This window comes from Podarcis erhardii, assembly GCF_964252035.2.
Source record: "Podarcis erhardii genome assembly, chromosome: 7".
In the NCBI taxonomy this organism is placed as follows: Eukaryota; Metazoa; Chordata; class Lepidosauria; order Squamata; family Lacertidae; genus Podarcis; species Podarcis erhardii.
Window position 1 is genome coordinate 27,583,313 of NC_138511.1, and position 17,755 is coordinate 27,601,067.

The 17,755-nt window shown below is 47.3% G+C and overlaps 2 protein-coding genes across 9 annotated transcripts in view; both read right to left on the reverse strand.

Moving 5' to 3' along the window:
- Window positions 1-2,035: 2,035 nt before the first annotated feature.
- VAMP3 (vesicle associated membrane protein 3) lies at window positions 2,036-10,545 on the reverse strand. The gene is made up of 5 exons (XM_081872242.1): window positions 10,413-10,545; window positions 7,376-7,454; window positions 6,148-6,306; window positions 5,006-5,057; window positions 2,036-3,632 (listed from the first exon to the last, which is right to left on the reverse strand). Coding segments are annotated over exons 1-5 (312 nt in total). The 5' UTR covers window positions 10,415-10,545; the 3' UTR covers window positions 2,036-3,612.
- Window positions 10,546-13,801: 3,256 nt separating this feature from the next.
- CAMTA1 (calmodulin binding transcription activator 1) overlaps window positions 13,802-17,755 on the reverse strand; it is a 690,484-nt gene continuing 686,530 nt past the window's right edge. For all 8 annotated transcript variants that reach the window (XM_081870725.1, XM_081870727.1, XM_081870724.1 and 5 more), the window contains one exon: window positions 13,802-17,713. In XM_081870725.1, the coding sequence (XP_081726851.1) occupies window positions 17,681-17,713 (33 nt within the window). In that variant the 3' untranslated portion in view covers window positions 13,802-17,680. The remainder of the gene's footprint in view (window positions 17,714-17,755) is intronic.

Consider the following 17,755-nt stretch of genomic DNA (forward strand, 5'->3'; position numbering starts at 1 on the left):
AAGTGTCTTACTGTCGTGGGCTTGCCAATGCCAGGATGTTTACATTATTGACCTCTCTGGGCTGGTGTGTCGTGTTTTGCGACAGAATATGCAACGTCTTTTTTCCTGCCTCTTATTTTCATCTGACTTCCCCGTTTCCTGCCGCCCCCCGCCTCCATTAAACACTGACGCGCACACCTTTGCCAACCCTGTTTGGAGCCCTTCGTGCATCTGGTTAAGGGGGCTGCAGCCCACAGAAGCGCTTCTGCCAGCCTTTCCCCCTACATGGACCCCCTTCAGATGTTTTAAGCTCTCAGCTGCCATCTGCATCAGGCCACTGTGCTTGACTTGCATCTAAAACTCCTGGAGGGCCCCATTTTGGGGGATGAAGGGAAGGCTGGCCTAGGCCCCGAATGGAGAAAGCGGCTGTGGCCCCCCAACTGCTGCCACGCTTCCAACTCCCAGCCTGCCTAATGGTCAGGGGTGGCAGTGGAGGGTGACAGGTGCCACACCAGCCCTTCTGGGGTAAGAGGGGACCAGACAGTGCCTCCTATCCATGGGCAGGCTGCTGTGAAGGTGGCGTGGGGGTGCTGCCAAGGAGGCAGAAGATCTGGCCTCCAAGGAGCTCTACACAACTGTTGCCGCCGCCGCAGAGTGAAATGCCTTTCTTGGAGACACGATCTGCTGCTCCTGTGGTCCTTCACCTTGCCTCATGGGTGGGCCAGTCCTGGTAGCAACACCATTGCTCTCCAGCCTCTGCTTGCGGGCTGCCAGGAGCCGTCTGGTTGGCCAACATCGGAAAGACACCAGGATAGATGGACTTTTAGGTCTGTGGCAGGTGCAGGGCTCATTAGGTGGGTCTACAGCTCTTCTGTGCACATGGCAACCTTACTACAAGAGCATGCGCCAAGCCAGGATTGGCCAACAAAAAGAAGCTGAGGCTTACTGGCACAAAGTTAGCTATTAAAAAAGGGGGAGGGGGACCTTTAAAGGAAAAGAAGTTGCAGAATGTTAGACGAACCTTTTCCTGGACAGTTAGTCTGTCACTATCTGGAGTGACATGGCACTCTTCACTTGAGAACTTCAAGAGCCTTGCAGCTGGACCAGGCTGTTACAAGAAAAAAAAAAAAACTGCTCCCTTTCCCTTATGGGGTACCCAAGAGCCTATACAGAGTCCTTATGTAGGTTCTCTATCGGTAGGAGAAAATAAGAGGCCAACCAGAGAATATTGAGAAGCAAAGAAGCTAGTAAGCCTGATCCTTATTAAACTGTTGTAACAGGGTGCTCACCACCCTCCACGCAGGAGGAAGGAGAGGAACCCTGAACAATGATGTGCCAGCCCTTATATAGACTTTCTGAAATTGCCCACCCTGGAGCCCAAGACCACCCCCCAAAACATCATACATACATAACGGAAGGGGTGGTCTACAGCAGATACACATCACAGGAGGCGGTCTACAGCAGAAATCCTGTCTGGCAGGAAACCTGTTGATGGGTTTACCTGGAGAGCCTGGCCAGTCTTATGTGGTGATAAATACTTAATTCCCTCACCCTATTTATATCTTAAATGTGCCCTTAAGGCAGGATTTGTGAGCAAAGTGACAATGGGGAGGTTTTCCCCATTTCCTCCCTCCTTGCAGACAAACATTTGGTCAATTTGGGACAGTCAAAATCATTTCAGGACTGTCTTCCTGTACTGTTTCAGACATGTGGATTATATATTTATGTAGATGTTTGCCTTGTACATTTATATCTTAGTCCTTATAATTCTCATAACAAGGCCAAAGGGAGTCTACTAAGTTGAGCATCTGGGGCAACTGGATTATTTTTCTGGGGAGCCTGCAAGAATGATCTGAGTGCAACAACAGCAGAGCTCGGCCCGCTCATGAATCCCAGCAACTGCCCTCCAAAGCATACTGTGTCCGAAAGTGGAATTGAAACAAACAGCATCATGACCAGCAGAAAGCAGAAGTGAAGGGAATAGAGGAAAATCCTCTGCGGCTTCTCTTCCACTTTTACTTTATTACTTTTACAAAAAAGAATGCACACCAGAAGCGACTTATAATCCACTTTTTATTAAGCAGTTGCAAAGGCGGCTTCTCTTTGCCCTGTTAATAGTGCCAGGAAGTTGTGTGAAGCTTTGTGCCCTGGCCAAGAATTACACACATATACACAAAACAAGGCTGGATTTCAGTCAAGGCACTGGTAAGTCTTACAAGGCAAAATTCACATCCAGTGTTTGGTTAAGCTTGAAGTTTAAAGAAATGTTTTAATAACATTTTATACAGTAAGAGGATTGATAACACATGAATAATCAAACATTTTTGAAATCATTACCATAATTCTTACCCTCCCGATGTATATTCCACCTTCACTTAAAACTAGCAGGTTAACAACTATCGCAGGACAAGTTTCAAGAAAAAAACTCCTTATAAAGTGCCTGCCAATTTGGTTTTGCTTAGAGTTCTTTAAGGCAGACCAACCTATTCTTCATTCATCTTCACCATCTCTTTAAAACTCTAGTTTTCTAGCAATTTGCACAACAAATGTGTAAAAAAAAGGGGGGGGGGAATTGGCAAGGAACTGAGGACTACATGTTTGGCAATGCTGGTAAACAGTACAGACCCGGTCTCATTCATATATGCAGTTTTTGCTCATACGTAGAGGGCGACAAGGAGAACAGAAGACCCAAAGGGGTGGGGTGTTGTGCGAAGGGTGCAAAGGGGTGAGTGGGAAGCGAAAGTGAGGCACGCAGTCACACACTGCTTGGCTCATGAAGGGCTGTGGCCCACCAGAGTATCTGGCACACTGAAGAGGACAGAAGCACTCTCTGGCAAAATCTCTCAAGGAGGGCAGCCAACATCTGCATGGGCCACCCTAAGCAACATGAGATACAAGTCAAAAGTACTTTCAAGGTTGCATTTGACCCTCATTTCCCTAACAGATAATATATTCTGCTGGTATGTTGAGGAAGCTTTTCTTGCCGGTTTTAGTTTTGCCAGAACCCCCAATGCCGAAATGTTAGTTAAACTCAACCAGAAATACGTTTTCAAAAATACTTTTATAATATTTGTTCAGGTCCAGGCAAAAGGCACTGAGGAACGACAGCTTACGACGAGAAGAGCAGAAGGCACAGTGTTTTGTCCCAAATACTGCAAAAGGTGTTTTGGCACTTAAGTGCTTGGAGTGTGCAAGTTTCATGGTTGTTCCCCACCCGATCAGGAGATATTATCTAATTAAGGCAACAATGATTCCAAAATGGCACAAGGGGGGGGGGGATTTCCAGAAAGCACAAATGAAAGCTAGTTTCCTTCCCTGTCCAGGTATAGCAGGTGAAACAGATAAAAAATACCCACCCAGAAACTCACAGCTTCAGTATAGATCATGATACCCCCAAGCCTTAAGATGTTTCACCCTCACTCATACAGGTCTTAGCAGTCTCAGCCAACTGCAACAGCATTTACAAGTTGAAGCGCATCATCTGAATAAAGGCACATTTGTCTATAGGCTACAGAGTTAACATTTCTATCCAAAATAAACGTTTGATTTGTGCACCCGTAGGAAAGCTTGATATGGAGGAGACTGATGTTCTTGTTGAAAACTGCTTCAAGTTCCAGGGTTTCCTCAAACGGCTCACGAGGACACGCTCCAAACTATATATATTTTTTAAAAAATAATCACAAGGGGTCAGGAGAAGAAACATGATTTTATGCATCAAATCAAAGGATACCTTAAAAACTATTTATATTTGAAGAGTGTTCCCTTTATAAAAAGTGGTCATCATCTGACACTGGGCAACTAGCAAAATTGGCAACCACAGAATGCAAAGCACTTGCCGTTCACTTCCCATTAAGAACAAACTCAACAAAAGGAATTAGGGCGGCAGTTTTACCCTCCCAAACCGTATGTTGTTGGGACTCCAGCTGCATGAAACCAACAGCCATCAAACCAGAAAGTTATCTGCACAGTCTTGAGTCAATTCGTACATGAATCAGGGCACAGAGGCATTTGTGGCAGCTATTCCACAGTGCCAGGGAACTCTTTTTCCTGAAAACAGAGGTGGCCCTCTAGAAGCTGCTGAACTGCTGCTTCAATCATCCTTGACCATTGGCCATGCTGGCTGAGGGGGATGAGAGTCCAGCAACATCTGGAGCCACTCCTTAGCCTAGCGATTGAGAAGAGCTAAAAGATCTTCCTATTTGAGCAGTGTTACTACTAGATCAAACCTATCCATTCTTAAGGAAGTCAGCCCTGCGTGCTCACTGGAAGGACAGATCGTGAAGCTGAGGGTCCAATACTTTGGTCACCTCATGAGAAGAGAAGACTCCCTGGAAAGACCCTGATGTTGGGAAAGATGGAGGGCACAAGGAGAAGGGGACGACAGAGGACGAGATGGTTGGACAGTGTTCTTGAAGCTACCAGCATGAGTTTGACCAAACTGGGAGGCAGCGGAAGACAGGAGTGCCTGGCGTGCTCTGGTTCATAGGGTCACAAAGAGTCAGACACGACTAAACGACTAAACAACAACAACTACTAGATCAATGTACCTGGGGAAATACTATCTTATAGGGCTTTTACATGCAACCTTTTAGAAGAGATCTCAGTCTGCAGTGGGTCCACTGGGATCGGAACAGAATATATAATAACTGGCTCCTCTTTACTACAAATCCCAAGAGAGACAGACAGAAGAAAGCCACTTGACTGCATTACCAGTGGCCTTCCAACGGAGAATCACAAGTTCTTTCTTTGAAGACGTTTTTCAGGGGCACAAATGGCAAATAAAGCAGAGAGGTCCAATATATCAGTGAGTCCCAGGCTAAGGAGCAAGGGGTCTCCAATTCCAAGGCCTCTATTTGATTATGGATGCCTTTGCTAACCTCCAGTTGTTTTGGACTACAACTCCCATCAGCCACAGCCATATTCGCAAGGTCTGATGGGAGTTGTAGCTCAAAGAAACTGCAGGGAAACATGTTGGCGAAGGTTGGTCGATGATATTCCATGCCTAACCAGGACTAAAAACACTTACCGATGATGATGATTAAGAGAACGACCACCACTGCAATCAGAATGGCCCACATCTGCCAAGAGAGAGAAACAGAGCAGAACTATTAAATCTGCGAGCCACCACCATAATTTGCAAGTTTAATCTAGTATCCTAGTTTTGTCTAATTGCAATCATTCAACAGATACTGGCATTTAACATCATTTGGGAACTGGGAATTTCTTTGAGAAGTAAAGGTAAAGGTAAAGGGACCCCTGACCGTTAGGTCCAGTCGTGACGGACTCTGGGGTTGCGGCACTCATCTCGCTTTATTGGCCGAGGGAGCTGGCGTAGAGCTTCCGGGTCATGTGGCCAGCATGACTAAGCCACTTCTGGCAAACCAGAGCAGTGCACGGAAAAGCCATTTAGCTTCCCGCTGGAGCGGTACCTATTTATCTACTTGCACTTCGTGCTTTTGAACTGCTAAGTGGGCAGGAGCAGGGACCGAGCAACGGGAGCTCACCCCGTCGTGGGGATTTGAACCGCTGACCTTCTGATCGGCAAGTCCTAGGCTCTGTGGTTTAACCCACAGCGCCAAGTAGCAGCCTACTAATACAAGGATTCCTGTGAATATGATTTAGCAGTATATATTTTCACCATTATTATTTTTTAAATCAGGAACTGGGAAATTGTGTGCATTAGTTAACAGGGAGTAAAACACATAATCATAGAATTGTAGAGTTGGAAGGGACCCCAAGGGTAAACCCTGCAATGCAGGAATCTCAACTGAAGACTCCATGACAAGTGGCCATCTGACCTCTACTTAAAGGAGAATCCACCACATTCCAAGGGTGGACATTCCACTGTGAAACAGCTCTTACTGTCAGAAAGTTCTTCCAGATGTTTAGTTGGAATCCCCTTTCTTTTAACTGAAGCCATTGGGGTGGATCCTAACCTCTGGAACCGGAGAAAATAAACTTCCCACTGGTGTCCCCTTCCTGACCCCCTACAGGTCTTCAGTTTCCAAGAGGCTCCCTCAATCATCCTTTGCAGCTGTCCAGGGACCCAGGGGGAACCCCGTATCTTCTGCCAACCTGGTTCCCTCCAGATGTTCTGGACCTCAGCTGTATTCGAAAACACCTGGAGGGCCCCAGGCTGGCAAAGGCTGCTGCAGCCCAGTCAGTTACCTTGCAATTCTTCCACCAGTACTTCCTCTTCAGCTTGGCTGCATTTGTCTCAAACTGGGCAGCTCCGGCTTGCAGGGCATCCACGCGGTCATCCAGCACAGACAGCTTCTCATCCCTTTCCAAAACCTTGTCCACGTTGACTCTCATGATATCCACCACCTGAGAAGTCAGAACGGTGCTTAGCATGCATGTGTATGCCTCTATCATTTCTTCACATATACAGTCATACCTCGGGTTACAGACACTTCAGGTTGCGTTTTTTCGGGTTACAGACCTGCCGAAACCCGGAAGTACCGGAACAGGGTACTTCCAGGTTTCGGTGGTCACACATGCACATAAGCGCTAAATCGTGCTTTGTACATGCGCAGAAGCGCCGAATCGCAACCTGCGCGTGTGCAGACGCGCCGCTGCGGGTTGTGAACGTGCATCCTGCACAGATCACTTTCGCAACCCGAGCGTCCACTGTATATACAGTTGTACCTTGGAAGTCGAACGGGCCCCCTTTGGCCAGATTCAGCAGCTGGGGTCTCTGTGTAGGGCATACACAGTGGTACCTCTCGTTACGTACTTAATTCGTTCCGGAGGTCTGTTCTTAACCTGAAACCTGAAGCTAATGGGGCCTCCCTCTGCCGCTGCACGATTTCTGTTCTTATCCTGAAGCAAAATTCTTAACCCGAGGTACTATTTCTGGGTTAGCGGAGTCTGTAACCTGAAACGTATGTAACCTGAGGTACCACTGTACTTCCATGGACTAAGTCCACTGGCAGAGGAAAGCTTGGGCCAGCCTTGCCCACAGCCTAGTGCCTTCCAGATGGTATTGGACCCCCAAACCCAGCAGCCAGCGATGAGTTGGGAGGTGACGAACATCTGGAAGGCTGGTTTGCATTGTAATAAATTGTAGTTGGCCACACAAGACCCTTTGTTGATTTCACGGCAGCAGACGGCCAAACTGAACCCCTCTGGAAACAGGAAAACCACGACAGGGTGCCAATTTGCACGGCACTTAGAAGCCACAGAAAGTTTACACCCCCCCGCTTAAAGGTCACCCCCCACCACTACAGAGTAGGTAGTCTACAGTATGCATCTTGCTGCAGTTTCACGCAGTGCAGCCACAGAGAAGAGGAAGGAAGAGGGCAGATGATGGCCAGCTTTGCTCATGTCTTGTAAGAGACAGACGGACCTCACCACACAGGGATGCTCAGGGGAGCCACAATGGTGCCACACCTACCTCATCCACCTGGTTCTGGGTTTGCTGAAGCCGGTTGCTGCCTGGGGCAGAGGCAGCCCCTGAGGAGCCACTGGTTGACCTGCAAGTCAGAGGCAACAGTCAGGTTATCACGGCCTACTGGGTGCTTGGCCAGGACAAAATTCCAGTGGTAAAGAATTCCCCCCGCATGTGTTGCTTCTTAGAATCGTGTCCATTGTACCAAATGGAGTCTTGAAAGCAGCTCATAATTAGCATTTAGAGTTAAAACACCAGATTTCAATTTTATTTTATTTTTTTAAAAAACCAAATCTTTACACCTTTAAAAATTAAAACCACGAAAGAAGCAGCTTCCAAAAGACAGACACTGGGGGAACGAGAAATGAAAACAAATGTCAGTGGCATTTGAGAGTGCAAAGTTTCAAACTTGAGGATTAGCTGTTAAAAAAACAGTGATTTAAAGTTTCAGGAAGTGACCTCTAGCTCTCTTAGACCTCACTGTCTTTAGGATTTCAGCTCCTGGCTGAATCATGTCTTCTTGCCAATTAAGTGTCAAGACACTTGCATGTTATTAAAATCTCAGCCTAGGTGCCATTTGTGATACTGAAGTGGAAGGCAAAGTCACAAGAGGGGGGCACCAGCTGAAGCTCCCATCATGCTGGGTGTGGTTGATGGGTCTTGGGAGTCCAACAGGGTTCACCCCTGTAATAAGGGAAAGCCACAAGTTGCCAGGAGGCTGTCAACACAGTGACACCGCCGGACCCGTAACAGGTTCAAAGACGGGATATGATGATTTGCCCATAACAGTTAAGTCCTTTAAAGTCTGCAGGGTTGTTTCTCTTGCATCAAATCCCCACCCGAAAACTAAATTATCAGGGCAACATCCCCCACAAAAAACATCTGGAAGAAGAGCTGTCTTTCCCATAGGGCTTAGTGGTGCATCGCTCCAGGGCACAGGCCTCTCAGGGGTGCCCCAGCGAGTGGGGGAGCTGTGTGGCTTTGCCAGCGGCCTCCCCTTTCCCTGCATGCCCAACTGTGCCCCACCAACCATATGGCTTGCGGGCATGCAACTTCCCTCCCAATCCTCTGCAGGGATCGCTCTCCCGCAGCGGCATGGGGGAGAGTTGCCCCCCCAATGGCTGGTAGTGCACAGCTTCGCCCCCCCCACCCATCTGTAGTAATTTGGGGGCATTGAGCGGATATTTGCACCCCGGCGCCGCATCTGCTATAGACGGCCCTGTCTGGAAGCAACCAGTTTTGAAAGGGCACAATCCATCACACTGATCACTCTCTTGTTAACAGAAGGGCATGCATTGCAGTTGACCAAGGGGGCTGCCAAGTATTACGTACATATGCAAGAAAACCCTATTTTAAGTTTGATGGAGGTTTTACATTAAATTGCTAATATGAAAGTGTGGATCTTCCAGTGTTGTGTGCAGGTCTCTCTATGCCAAAACAGAATGGTGTAAAATCCTATCTATGTCGACTGATAAACAACCTCCAAAAGTGTCCAATATGGCTGACCCTTCCTTTGTAACCACTTTTAACTGCAGTGCTGGGACACAGTTATTAGGGAGGAAAGCCCCATTAGTCAGACTGTGGCTTGCTTAGGAGTAGCATTTATGCAAGTTTTATATTGCTTTTTCCACCCAGTTAGGAGCAAAATGTAATTAAAGCCATCAACACAAACTAATTCACACTGCCATTAAAATACCTAAGGGCACAATGGTTGTACAATGGTTGTGTCCCTGGGGATTTAACTCCTAAAGGCCTGGGTGAATAAATAAAGACTTTGCAAGCATCTGAAGACCATCAATGAGGGGAAACAATCCCATTTCCCAAGGCAGGGCCAAAGTCAGGTGATGGGGCCACGCCACTGAGAACCCTGGTTAAACATACATGGGATAGCACTGAAAGCCTCTTTCACTTTCACAGCTGAACAACCATCTCCTTCCGAAAGTGAGTTTTGGAAATTCACTGGGGTGTTTCTGCCCAGCAGTACTGGTAAGAGAAAGGGCTTGCCAGGTTGGTGAGTCTAGCTGACTCTTCCTGGTGCCCCGCTGGTTGGTTGGTTTTCAATGGCACAGAGCCATCGTGCCAAGTTGAGCCCCATCAGCCCAAATGTGTGATTTATACTAATCTCCTCCCAGCTGAATTCTGGTCCAGGTGGGCAAGAGAAACAGCTGTTTAACAGCTGGCACCAGAAGAAAAGGGAGAGCCTCATTTCCTAGGGTGACCTGTATCCCACATGCTCACCCCGAACCACTTGAAATTCAACAGGGAACACTTTGTTTTTAAAAGAAAATTAGAATATACAACACCCATTGCAAAGTGGTGACATTGCTCAAGTTCAGCCTGTGGTTAATTCTTCGAGAGCGTCAGGGCTCCTGAGCGCTGGCACCGTGATTCATAGGGGCTGAGCCCCCAAACAAATTAAGCTCCAATTTCCCCCTCCATACTGAAAGCCTGAAAGATTACTATTCGTTTGCCTTACAAGGGAACAGGCACGGTACCACATCCCTTTCCTTTAAGGCTTCCGCCCTAACCCAGCATGGAATTCAAGGGGATTTACTGCCAAGTCGACATGGAGCTGCTTCCCAAAAAGTTTTACCGTACTTGGAGCAGGCGCCGTGAAATTAATGCACTTAAGCCAGTAGCGTCTACTCCGAGGAGGACTAGCCTTGGAGAGGCGTGAGAACCCAACTTCGGCAGCGGGCCACTTTAGGGCTGCAGCCGTTGTGTGCGTCGGTGGAGACGCGTCCCCGAAGGCACTCTGCCTATGCCTAGAGGCCGCGCCTCTGCCCACGCCACGCAAGCCCGGGAAAGGAAACGAGAGAGTGTCCAGCCGACTTTCACTACCCCCCGTGGCGGCCAGGAGCAACGGGACGGGCCAGCGCGCCAGGGTGCAAAAGCGAAAGGGAGGGAGAGCAACCAGGCTGCGGGCCGGGGCCTAAGGCCGGGGAGGCGCCGCCCCAAGCAGGGCAGCTAGCGGGGAGCCCCGACGCCCGCCCACCGCCCCCAGATCAGGACCGGTCCCCCTCCGCCTGCCGACAGGGCTCACATGGTGACGTTGGGGCTGGTGGTGGCGCAGCAGCGGCTCTCTCCGAAAAACTTCTGCTGCTCTCCGGGCTGTTGCTGGTGCCGCTTCGGGCTGCAACTTTTGCAGGCGCGGCCGCTGGGTGGGGCCTTGGGAAGCTCCGCCCTGCAGGCCGGGGATAGCCCCCAGCCCCAGGAGCAGGAGGCGGAGGAAGGGGAAGCGGCTAGGCGCCTCCGAGAGCGCAACCCGCGGAGCTGGAAGCCCGCCCGACGGCAAGGAGCAGGAGAGAAGCTTTGCAAGCACTTGAGCGCGCTCAGCCGACGGCTTCTGGGCTTCTGAACCCGCTGGCCGCGGCGCCCCGTCCGTCCCGGGTCTCTTCTTAGGGCTTCTTCGAAAACTCTTGATTTGTGGCGTCTTCTTTTCCTGGACGGCCGTGGCTGGAAGGCTACTAGGCACGATGGCTCTTCCCCGCTCCCAGGCGCAGCAATGCATCTAAACGGCAGTTGTTGAAAGCTACAGGAAGGGACAAGGGCTCTTGCGCTCGGGTCCTACTTGCGCGTTTCCCACTGCTTCGCTGGACGGTGCACTCGATAGGCCACTGGCTTGATCCACAGGGCTCTCCTTACTGTATGTTCTGAAGTGCATTGCGCTGGAGGAAGGCTGGTGAGCCTCCGGTGCTCGTCCTACTCAGGGGAGATGCGCTCAAGTTAAGAACGGAGCAGCCGATCACCAGCTGCATTTGGGAGTACCTGATGGGGGGGGGCACGTCTTTACCTGCACCACGCTTGATGTCAAATATGATGCCTGGTGCTGGGCAGGTGGGCATGTTGGGCGGGACCGGACCCTGCCTACTTTTGATTTAGAGAAAGGTTGTGGCCGCAAACAGGCTAACAAGGAATTCTCGGGAAGTAGTGATGGCCACCAACCTGGATGGCTTTATAAGAGGATTAGGCGCATTCATAATTCTTCTAAATGCTGGTTGCTGGAAGCCACAGGCAGGGAGAGTGCCCTTGTGCTTGTGTCCTGCTTGCGGGCTTCCCACAGGCATCTGGTCAGTCCTGTGAGAACAGGATGCTAAATCAGATGGTCCCCTTTTAGCCTAATCTGGCAGGACTTGCCTTATGTTCTTAGAACAAGGCATGACAGACTATGCTTATCTCCTTTTGTTGATGAGTCCCTAGTCTGGTAGATTAGCGGGATGCTGTGGACATTGGAGTACTGCGTATTGACTTCAGCAGTGCTTTTTGACAATTTCCCCCCATGACACACTTGTTATCTACTGGTATCTAAGGAATTGTATTTAAAGAGCATTTACAAATGCCTCTTGTTTACCTGGGGAAGAGTGTCAGGCAGGGTTTGGACTTGGGTCTGCTGTTGCTTAACACCTTTATAAATGACTGAACAAAGAAATGGAAATCTGCAGATGACACCGAACTGGGTGGAGTAGCTAAAACATTGGAAGACAAAGGAAACAAGAAGACAGAGAAGTGGCCAGAACTATCAAAACAAATTTCAACAGAGATAAATGTAGAGTTCAGTATGGAAGGTAGGCAAAACCTGGGGCACATATGCAAGATGGCTGACTCATGGCACAACCTGTCACTCAGCCAGTCTTCCAAAGCCCAGAAAGTATTTCCACACAGAAGGCTTAGAAGCAACTCTGACGTGGCCTTTGCAGTGCTAATGGAAAGCTAGCCTAGGCTGGGCAGAAAGTGCATTTGCATTGCAAAAGCCTTTCCTGTGATTCAGCATGGAAAAGAGCACTGAGGGCAATTCAAGCCTGGCATCTACAAAATACTACTGAGAATCTTCATTGCTGGAGCCCTCTGCGATGCCAGAAGAACAGCACTGATTATTTTGAGAGGTATGGCCTGCAGAACAGGTCCTATGAGGAAAGGTGTTGGGTATGTCTAGCCAGGAAATGATATTAAAATGTTAGAGGACAGAGTCAATTTGTTTTCTGTTGCTTCAGAGCTGGGGGGTGGGGGTCCTGCAGACCTCCAGATATTGTTGAACCACCACCACCACCACCACCAACCAACATGCCCAGAAATGATGGGAACCACATCATAGATTCTCCACCTGCTGCTCTAGAGGGAAGGCCATGAACCATGGGGCTTAAAACATTTTAAATGAAACATTAAGAAATTTCCTGATGGCATGAGGACTTTTGACAGGCCAACAGACTGCTGCCTTGCAGAGCCGGCCCACCGACAGTTGCCTCAAGCGGCAGGCTGGGGAGGGTCAGCAGTCAGTTGATCACCTGCACTTGTTGCCTGTATCGGCCACCTAGAAAGAGCAGGGCTGCTGGCTTCCAGTTTCCTGTGTGCCAGGAGATGGACGCCTCTCCCGACACCATGGAGAGAGACAGATAATCTGCATTTTCTGCATTCCTCTTCAGTTGGAAGAGGAACCTGGCTCTCACCCACAGTTTGCCTGGCACACGCTTCCCCATGGAATGTGAGGGCAGACAAAGGCACTGGGTGCATGGAGCAATCTGGCTGCCATGACCCCCAATCGCGTTCCCGGAAGAACAGGTTATCCTGCTAATTGGGTTTTTTTTAAAACTACAGGTGTGTGCTAGAGATGATAAACTGCAAAAACGAACACAGCTACAAGGATTTAAAAGGTTTGGATTGAGAGCAGATTTCATTTGGATGATGGTGGGGGGGATGGGATCCCACGGTTTGCTTATATCAAAGTTTTTCTCTACGTTTATGATACAGTAAGCTTTCCCGGAATGCAAGTTTTTTTAAAAAAAAAGTGAGGAAGAAATTGGAATATAAATATGGATTTTAACAAAACTGGAACTGCATGTGTGAGAGAAAGAAACTGAGAGGGAAGAGGGCGGAACGCTACACTTTGAAAATATGGAGCAAAGTCTGCCTTAGCCACAAAAGAGTGTGTTTGACTCTTGGCCATAAATCAGCGGCAGGGAAGAAAGGAGTCTACCAGCTGTGGGAATAGAAGCTTTTGGACTACCTATTTGCAGTCTGGATTCAAACCGTTCTTCCTAGGCTGGAAAAATTGTGAAGGCGGCTTCGCGACTGGAAGCCAAATCACGGCCTGTAAGAATAGCCAGTGGCTGGAGGCATGTCCTGTGTTGTCACAGGGGCTCATGAGAAGCAAAAATGTCCCCCTCAATCATAGAAATGGGTATAGTTTTAATCACAACCCATCTCACTTATTCCCATTTTGCACTCCTGAACAGGTGCCCAAACCTGACAGTGAGTTTTATCCAGGCTAGCCTGACTCAAGAGTAAACCCACTGAAGCTAATGAACATGATTAACTTAGGTCCATTGATTTCAGTGGGTTTACTCTGAGTAGGATCTAGTCGGTGGCAACCCTGTGCGTTGAAATAGGAGTAGCTATATAAATACATGCATATCTTAAAAAAGAACAGACTTCAAGTGGGGAAATTTTCTTCATTTTTAATTTACAGCAGAAAGAATATAAAGCATTCAGAAAACATTTTCCATATTTTAAGGGCAATTCAAAACATTTTGCATGGTTCCAGCAGCTGAGTTCTTCAACAGATCCATTGATTCAGTGATGCTTTTAACATGCACAGTTACAAAAATAAAACTTACAAAAAGAGACATCTATACTAGGTTTACATGCAAGTCTCGGGGACCCCCCCTCCCCTCTGTTTGGGCGCCAACTGCTGTGTGGAACTGCCATTAAGCGTGCAACCATAGAGGGGGTTCATGTTATATTCTTTATTTCGTTCACACAGGATCGTTCGTTTCACACGTGATGTCACACAAAGGAGCAATTCTGGGTTTGGGGGAGACATACAAGAGGGTCCTGGACTCAGGCGCTCAGGCACCTCGATGATTCAGGGAGGTGGCCCCGAGGGGGTCTTCCTGTTTCTAACTGAGTCCTGCAACCCAGGAAAGGGCAAGCAAAATATTTTTTATTTATTTTTTAAAAAACTGATATACTGTCTTGGGAGCGTTCTCAAACCAAACATGCCCGAGGTCATTGATATGCCCAAAGGTGATGGCCCTGATTCAGCAAGGCCTTTTGGCACGTGTCAAACTGGAATAAACACACAGGTTGTTCCAACAAGGACCCCACCTGGAGTTCTCTGAGGAACAAGGGGAGGGGGAAAATGACAGCCGTGACCCTCAGCCTGCCTTGTAGGTCCCAAGCAAGGGCTTCTTGCTCCAGCCTTGGCAGCACCCCGAGAGCCAGGCTGACACTCGGTCAACGCAACACCAAGCCTGCGGATCTGGAAGGGTTTAAGCAGAAACACCTCAGGGTAGCCCTGACTCTGAAGAACCCCCTTTTAGGACAAACGGAGGGGACAGGCTCCAAAAATCGCCACTCGGGTCGTGACTGGTGAGGACGGAAAGCAACAAGGGTCAGCCCAAAATGAGACAACAAGCGCACCGTTTGAAAATGGCAAGCAGAAGGTGCTGCCAAGTTGGCGCCCGCTTTTGGCTCCTTGCTCCTATTTGCCCCCCTGTGCAAAGGGCCCAGGAAGCCCAGGGCTGGCCTGAGAAGGCAGCAGCAGGAGCTGAGGTCTCCTTTGCCCGCCTGCCCAGCTTTGGGCTTTTCTGTGTTTCCCCCCTTTACTGAACTGGGCCACAAAACAGCACTTAACAAACGTACAGAGGGGTCTAAGCAGGAGCTTCAGCACACACACCGCAGTTATTTTTCAGTCTTGGCAGTGAAATAAAGGAATTTAAAAAAAGAGAGAGAGAGAGATATACAATTTCAATGAGAGAAAAGGCACGGAGAGCTCTGACCCCAGGTTGGCTTTTGTCTTTTCTTTTCTTTTCGTTTCTGTTGCCACAATCTTTGTGTGTTTTAACTCTTCTTTTATAAAGACACCAGTTTAAAAGCTTCACAGAATTGTGAGTATTTTTAGGCTTCACAACAAGCCTCTGAGCAAAGACTACACATTGCATCTGGTGGCTGGGATCAAGCAAGAACAATTACTCTTCCATAAAGCAAAACGCCTAGAGAAGCCAGGCCAAGCGACCAACCCACTGGCAACGTTTCAACTGGCACTAGCAGGATACAGGGCATGGGGGGGGGGGAGGCGTGCGGGATGGACGGAGGTAGCCAGGCAGAGCTGGACGGGCAGGCTGGCGGCCCCCCGCTGCCACCTCTGACCTGAGCTACACCCAGTCAAAAGCCAAAATAATCCATCTGACTTCAGGCGCAGCAGAGTATAGTTCAAAAATCAAGATTTGCCCACCCCCTCACCCCTCACCCCACTTCCCAGCGTCTACATTTCACATCAGCTTCCATATCGAAATGACTCTTCTAAAACAGATTTCTTTGGCTCCTGTCTATGTGGAAATAGCAATATACCATGACACCCCTACAAAACCTGCTTGCATCTTTTAAACTTTTACTCTTTTTTTAAAATTTTGTGCAATTTTTAGTACATTGTCTGACTTCCAGCAGGAAATATGGATATGTGAAACATATTTTTTTTCTACTTTCATACTATTTCTTTTTCTTTTATTTTTATTTTTTTTATTTTATGTTCATTCTAAGTGTTCTTTATTGGAGTGAGAGTGTATGGTGTTAAGCTAGATACAATTTTGTATTCTTATGATTATCTGCTTTGCAAAATAACTTAATTTTTCTTAAGCAATATTAGCATTCACTTTACTTGGCACCATTGGCAAAAAAAGGAGAAATTAAATAAAATATTAAAAAGGTAACCAAGAAGGTTAAAAGAAATTTAAATAAACTTCTGGTAGCCAAAATCAAATGTAAACATAACTCTTTTTTTAAAAGTAATGTTACTTTGCCGTTTTTTTCCTAAGTCTAAATACATTTTAGCTCTTCTGCTTCTGCAGTTTAGTCATGCGTTAGCAAAATGTTCTTCTAAAGAACATTTAAAATAAAGTTTCTTATAGTGAAATAAAGTTTTTTTGTTTCATTTTACAGACCATAAGCCACTAATGCTTTGCTTTTTCATGTCTTCTTTTTGTCCTTGAATTCATGCACATCTGTTTTAGTATATACAATATGTACAAACATCCACACTCTTCTCGCTCATTCAGACAAAACTATACAAATACGCAAATTTCTCTTGCCAAGTTATTGACCCTTTGTGAATAAAATAGTTAGCAATTAATCAATATATTCCCTTTCAAATATTTATTTCTCATTTCCATTTCTACCTTCTCTCTATGTACAGAAACTGCCTAGGTTTTCTTTTTCTTTTTTCTTTTTTGGAGATGAAATAGCCAAAACAAGAGATTTACTGGCCGGAATGCAGCACCCGACTGCTCGCTCCCTTCGGTGGTAGAAATGTCCAGTCAGCTTATTTGCATGTGACTCTTCGGTCGAACAAGAGGTCTGCAGGTTACCAAAATGCTTTACAAATCATCATTGTTATTAAAGAAGTAAAAATCTTGCGTGAAGTAAGGCCAGAAAATAAAGTGCCAAATATGAGAAGTGCATATGGCAGCTGAGATACTTGAAGGCTCGAGAAAGAGAGAGAGAGAGAGAGCACAAGAGAGAGACAGAGAGACAGAGAGAAAGAAAAAGGAAAACCACCGAACCAAAAGGATCTTTTTGCTTGAGCTGCTCACCCATTCTCTCTCCCCCGCCCCGCACCCCACCCTCTTGCAAAATACCCGTTTGCCTTAAAAACACTGACAGCTTTCTGGGAAAAGTCCCACGGGATACATTTAAAACCAGCAGATCTAAAAAGTTGCAGAGAGAGATTCGATGAAGAACAAAAAGACACAGGTGTGCAAAGGTGGTGATGGAGGAGGGAAGATGGAGGCCCCGCGCAAGACGGAAGGAAGGTGAGCAGCGCCTTTCCACAGGGAATCCCAACGGTTCCGGGTCTTGGAGATGATTGACAGGTGCAGGAATAGCATTCTTGGGTTGTGGGGTTTTTGCTTTTTTTGGTATTATTATTTGTACAGTTCCACACATTGTTTGTTTTGTTTTAATACAGCCCTATATGAAAAGGATAATTAATTGCTTCTCTTTTTTTTCATTTTTGAGAGGAACGAAGCAACTCATGAAAACGCCTTCCGGGTGTCACTTTCCCCCCCATGATCCAACCAAAGATTTGAGTTCCAAGATGTCTTGCTGAACAAATTAAAAGTTGTCCATGAAAGTGCAAATGTAATGACTAAACATTACCATTAAAATCCTGCAGCCGAAATTCTCGGCACTGCAGTCAGTTTCTTTTTTTTATAATTTTTTTTTGTAGTTGTTGCATGTTTCTGCTAAAAACAGAAAATGAAAACAGTCTGAAAAGCAATGTCACATTGCTACGGGATGCTGCCGCCACCGCCTCTTTCTTCAAGTTCCTTGGCCTTTTTCAATTCTTTCGCTCTGAAATGAAAGAAAAGGGAAAATGGGGGAAAGGTATGATGT

Coding starts and splice junctions, on each gene's coding strand:
- VAMP3 (XM_081872242.1), bottom strand. Junction 5,058..6,147: donor ACTGGTGGAAGAATTGCAAG/GTAACTGACTGG, acceptor CTCTCTTGGCAG/ATGTGGGCCATTCTGATTGC. Junction 3,633..5,005: donor TCTCTTAATCATCATCATCG/GTAAGTGTTTTT, acceptor AAATATATATAG/TTTGGAGCGTGTCCTCGTGA.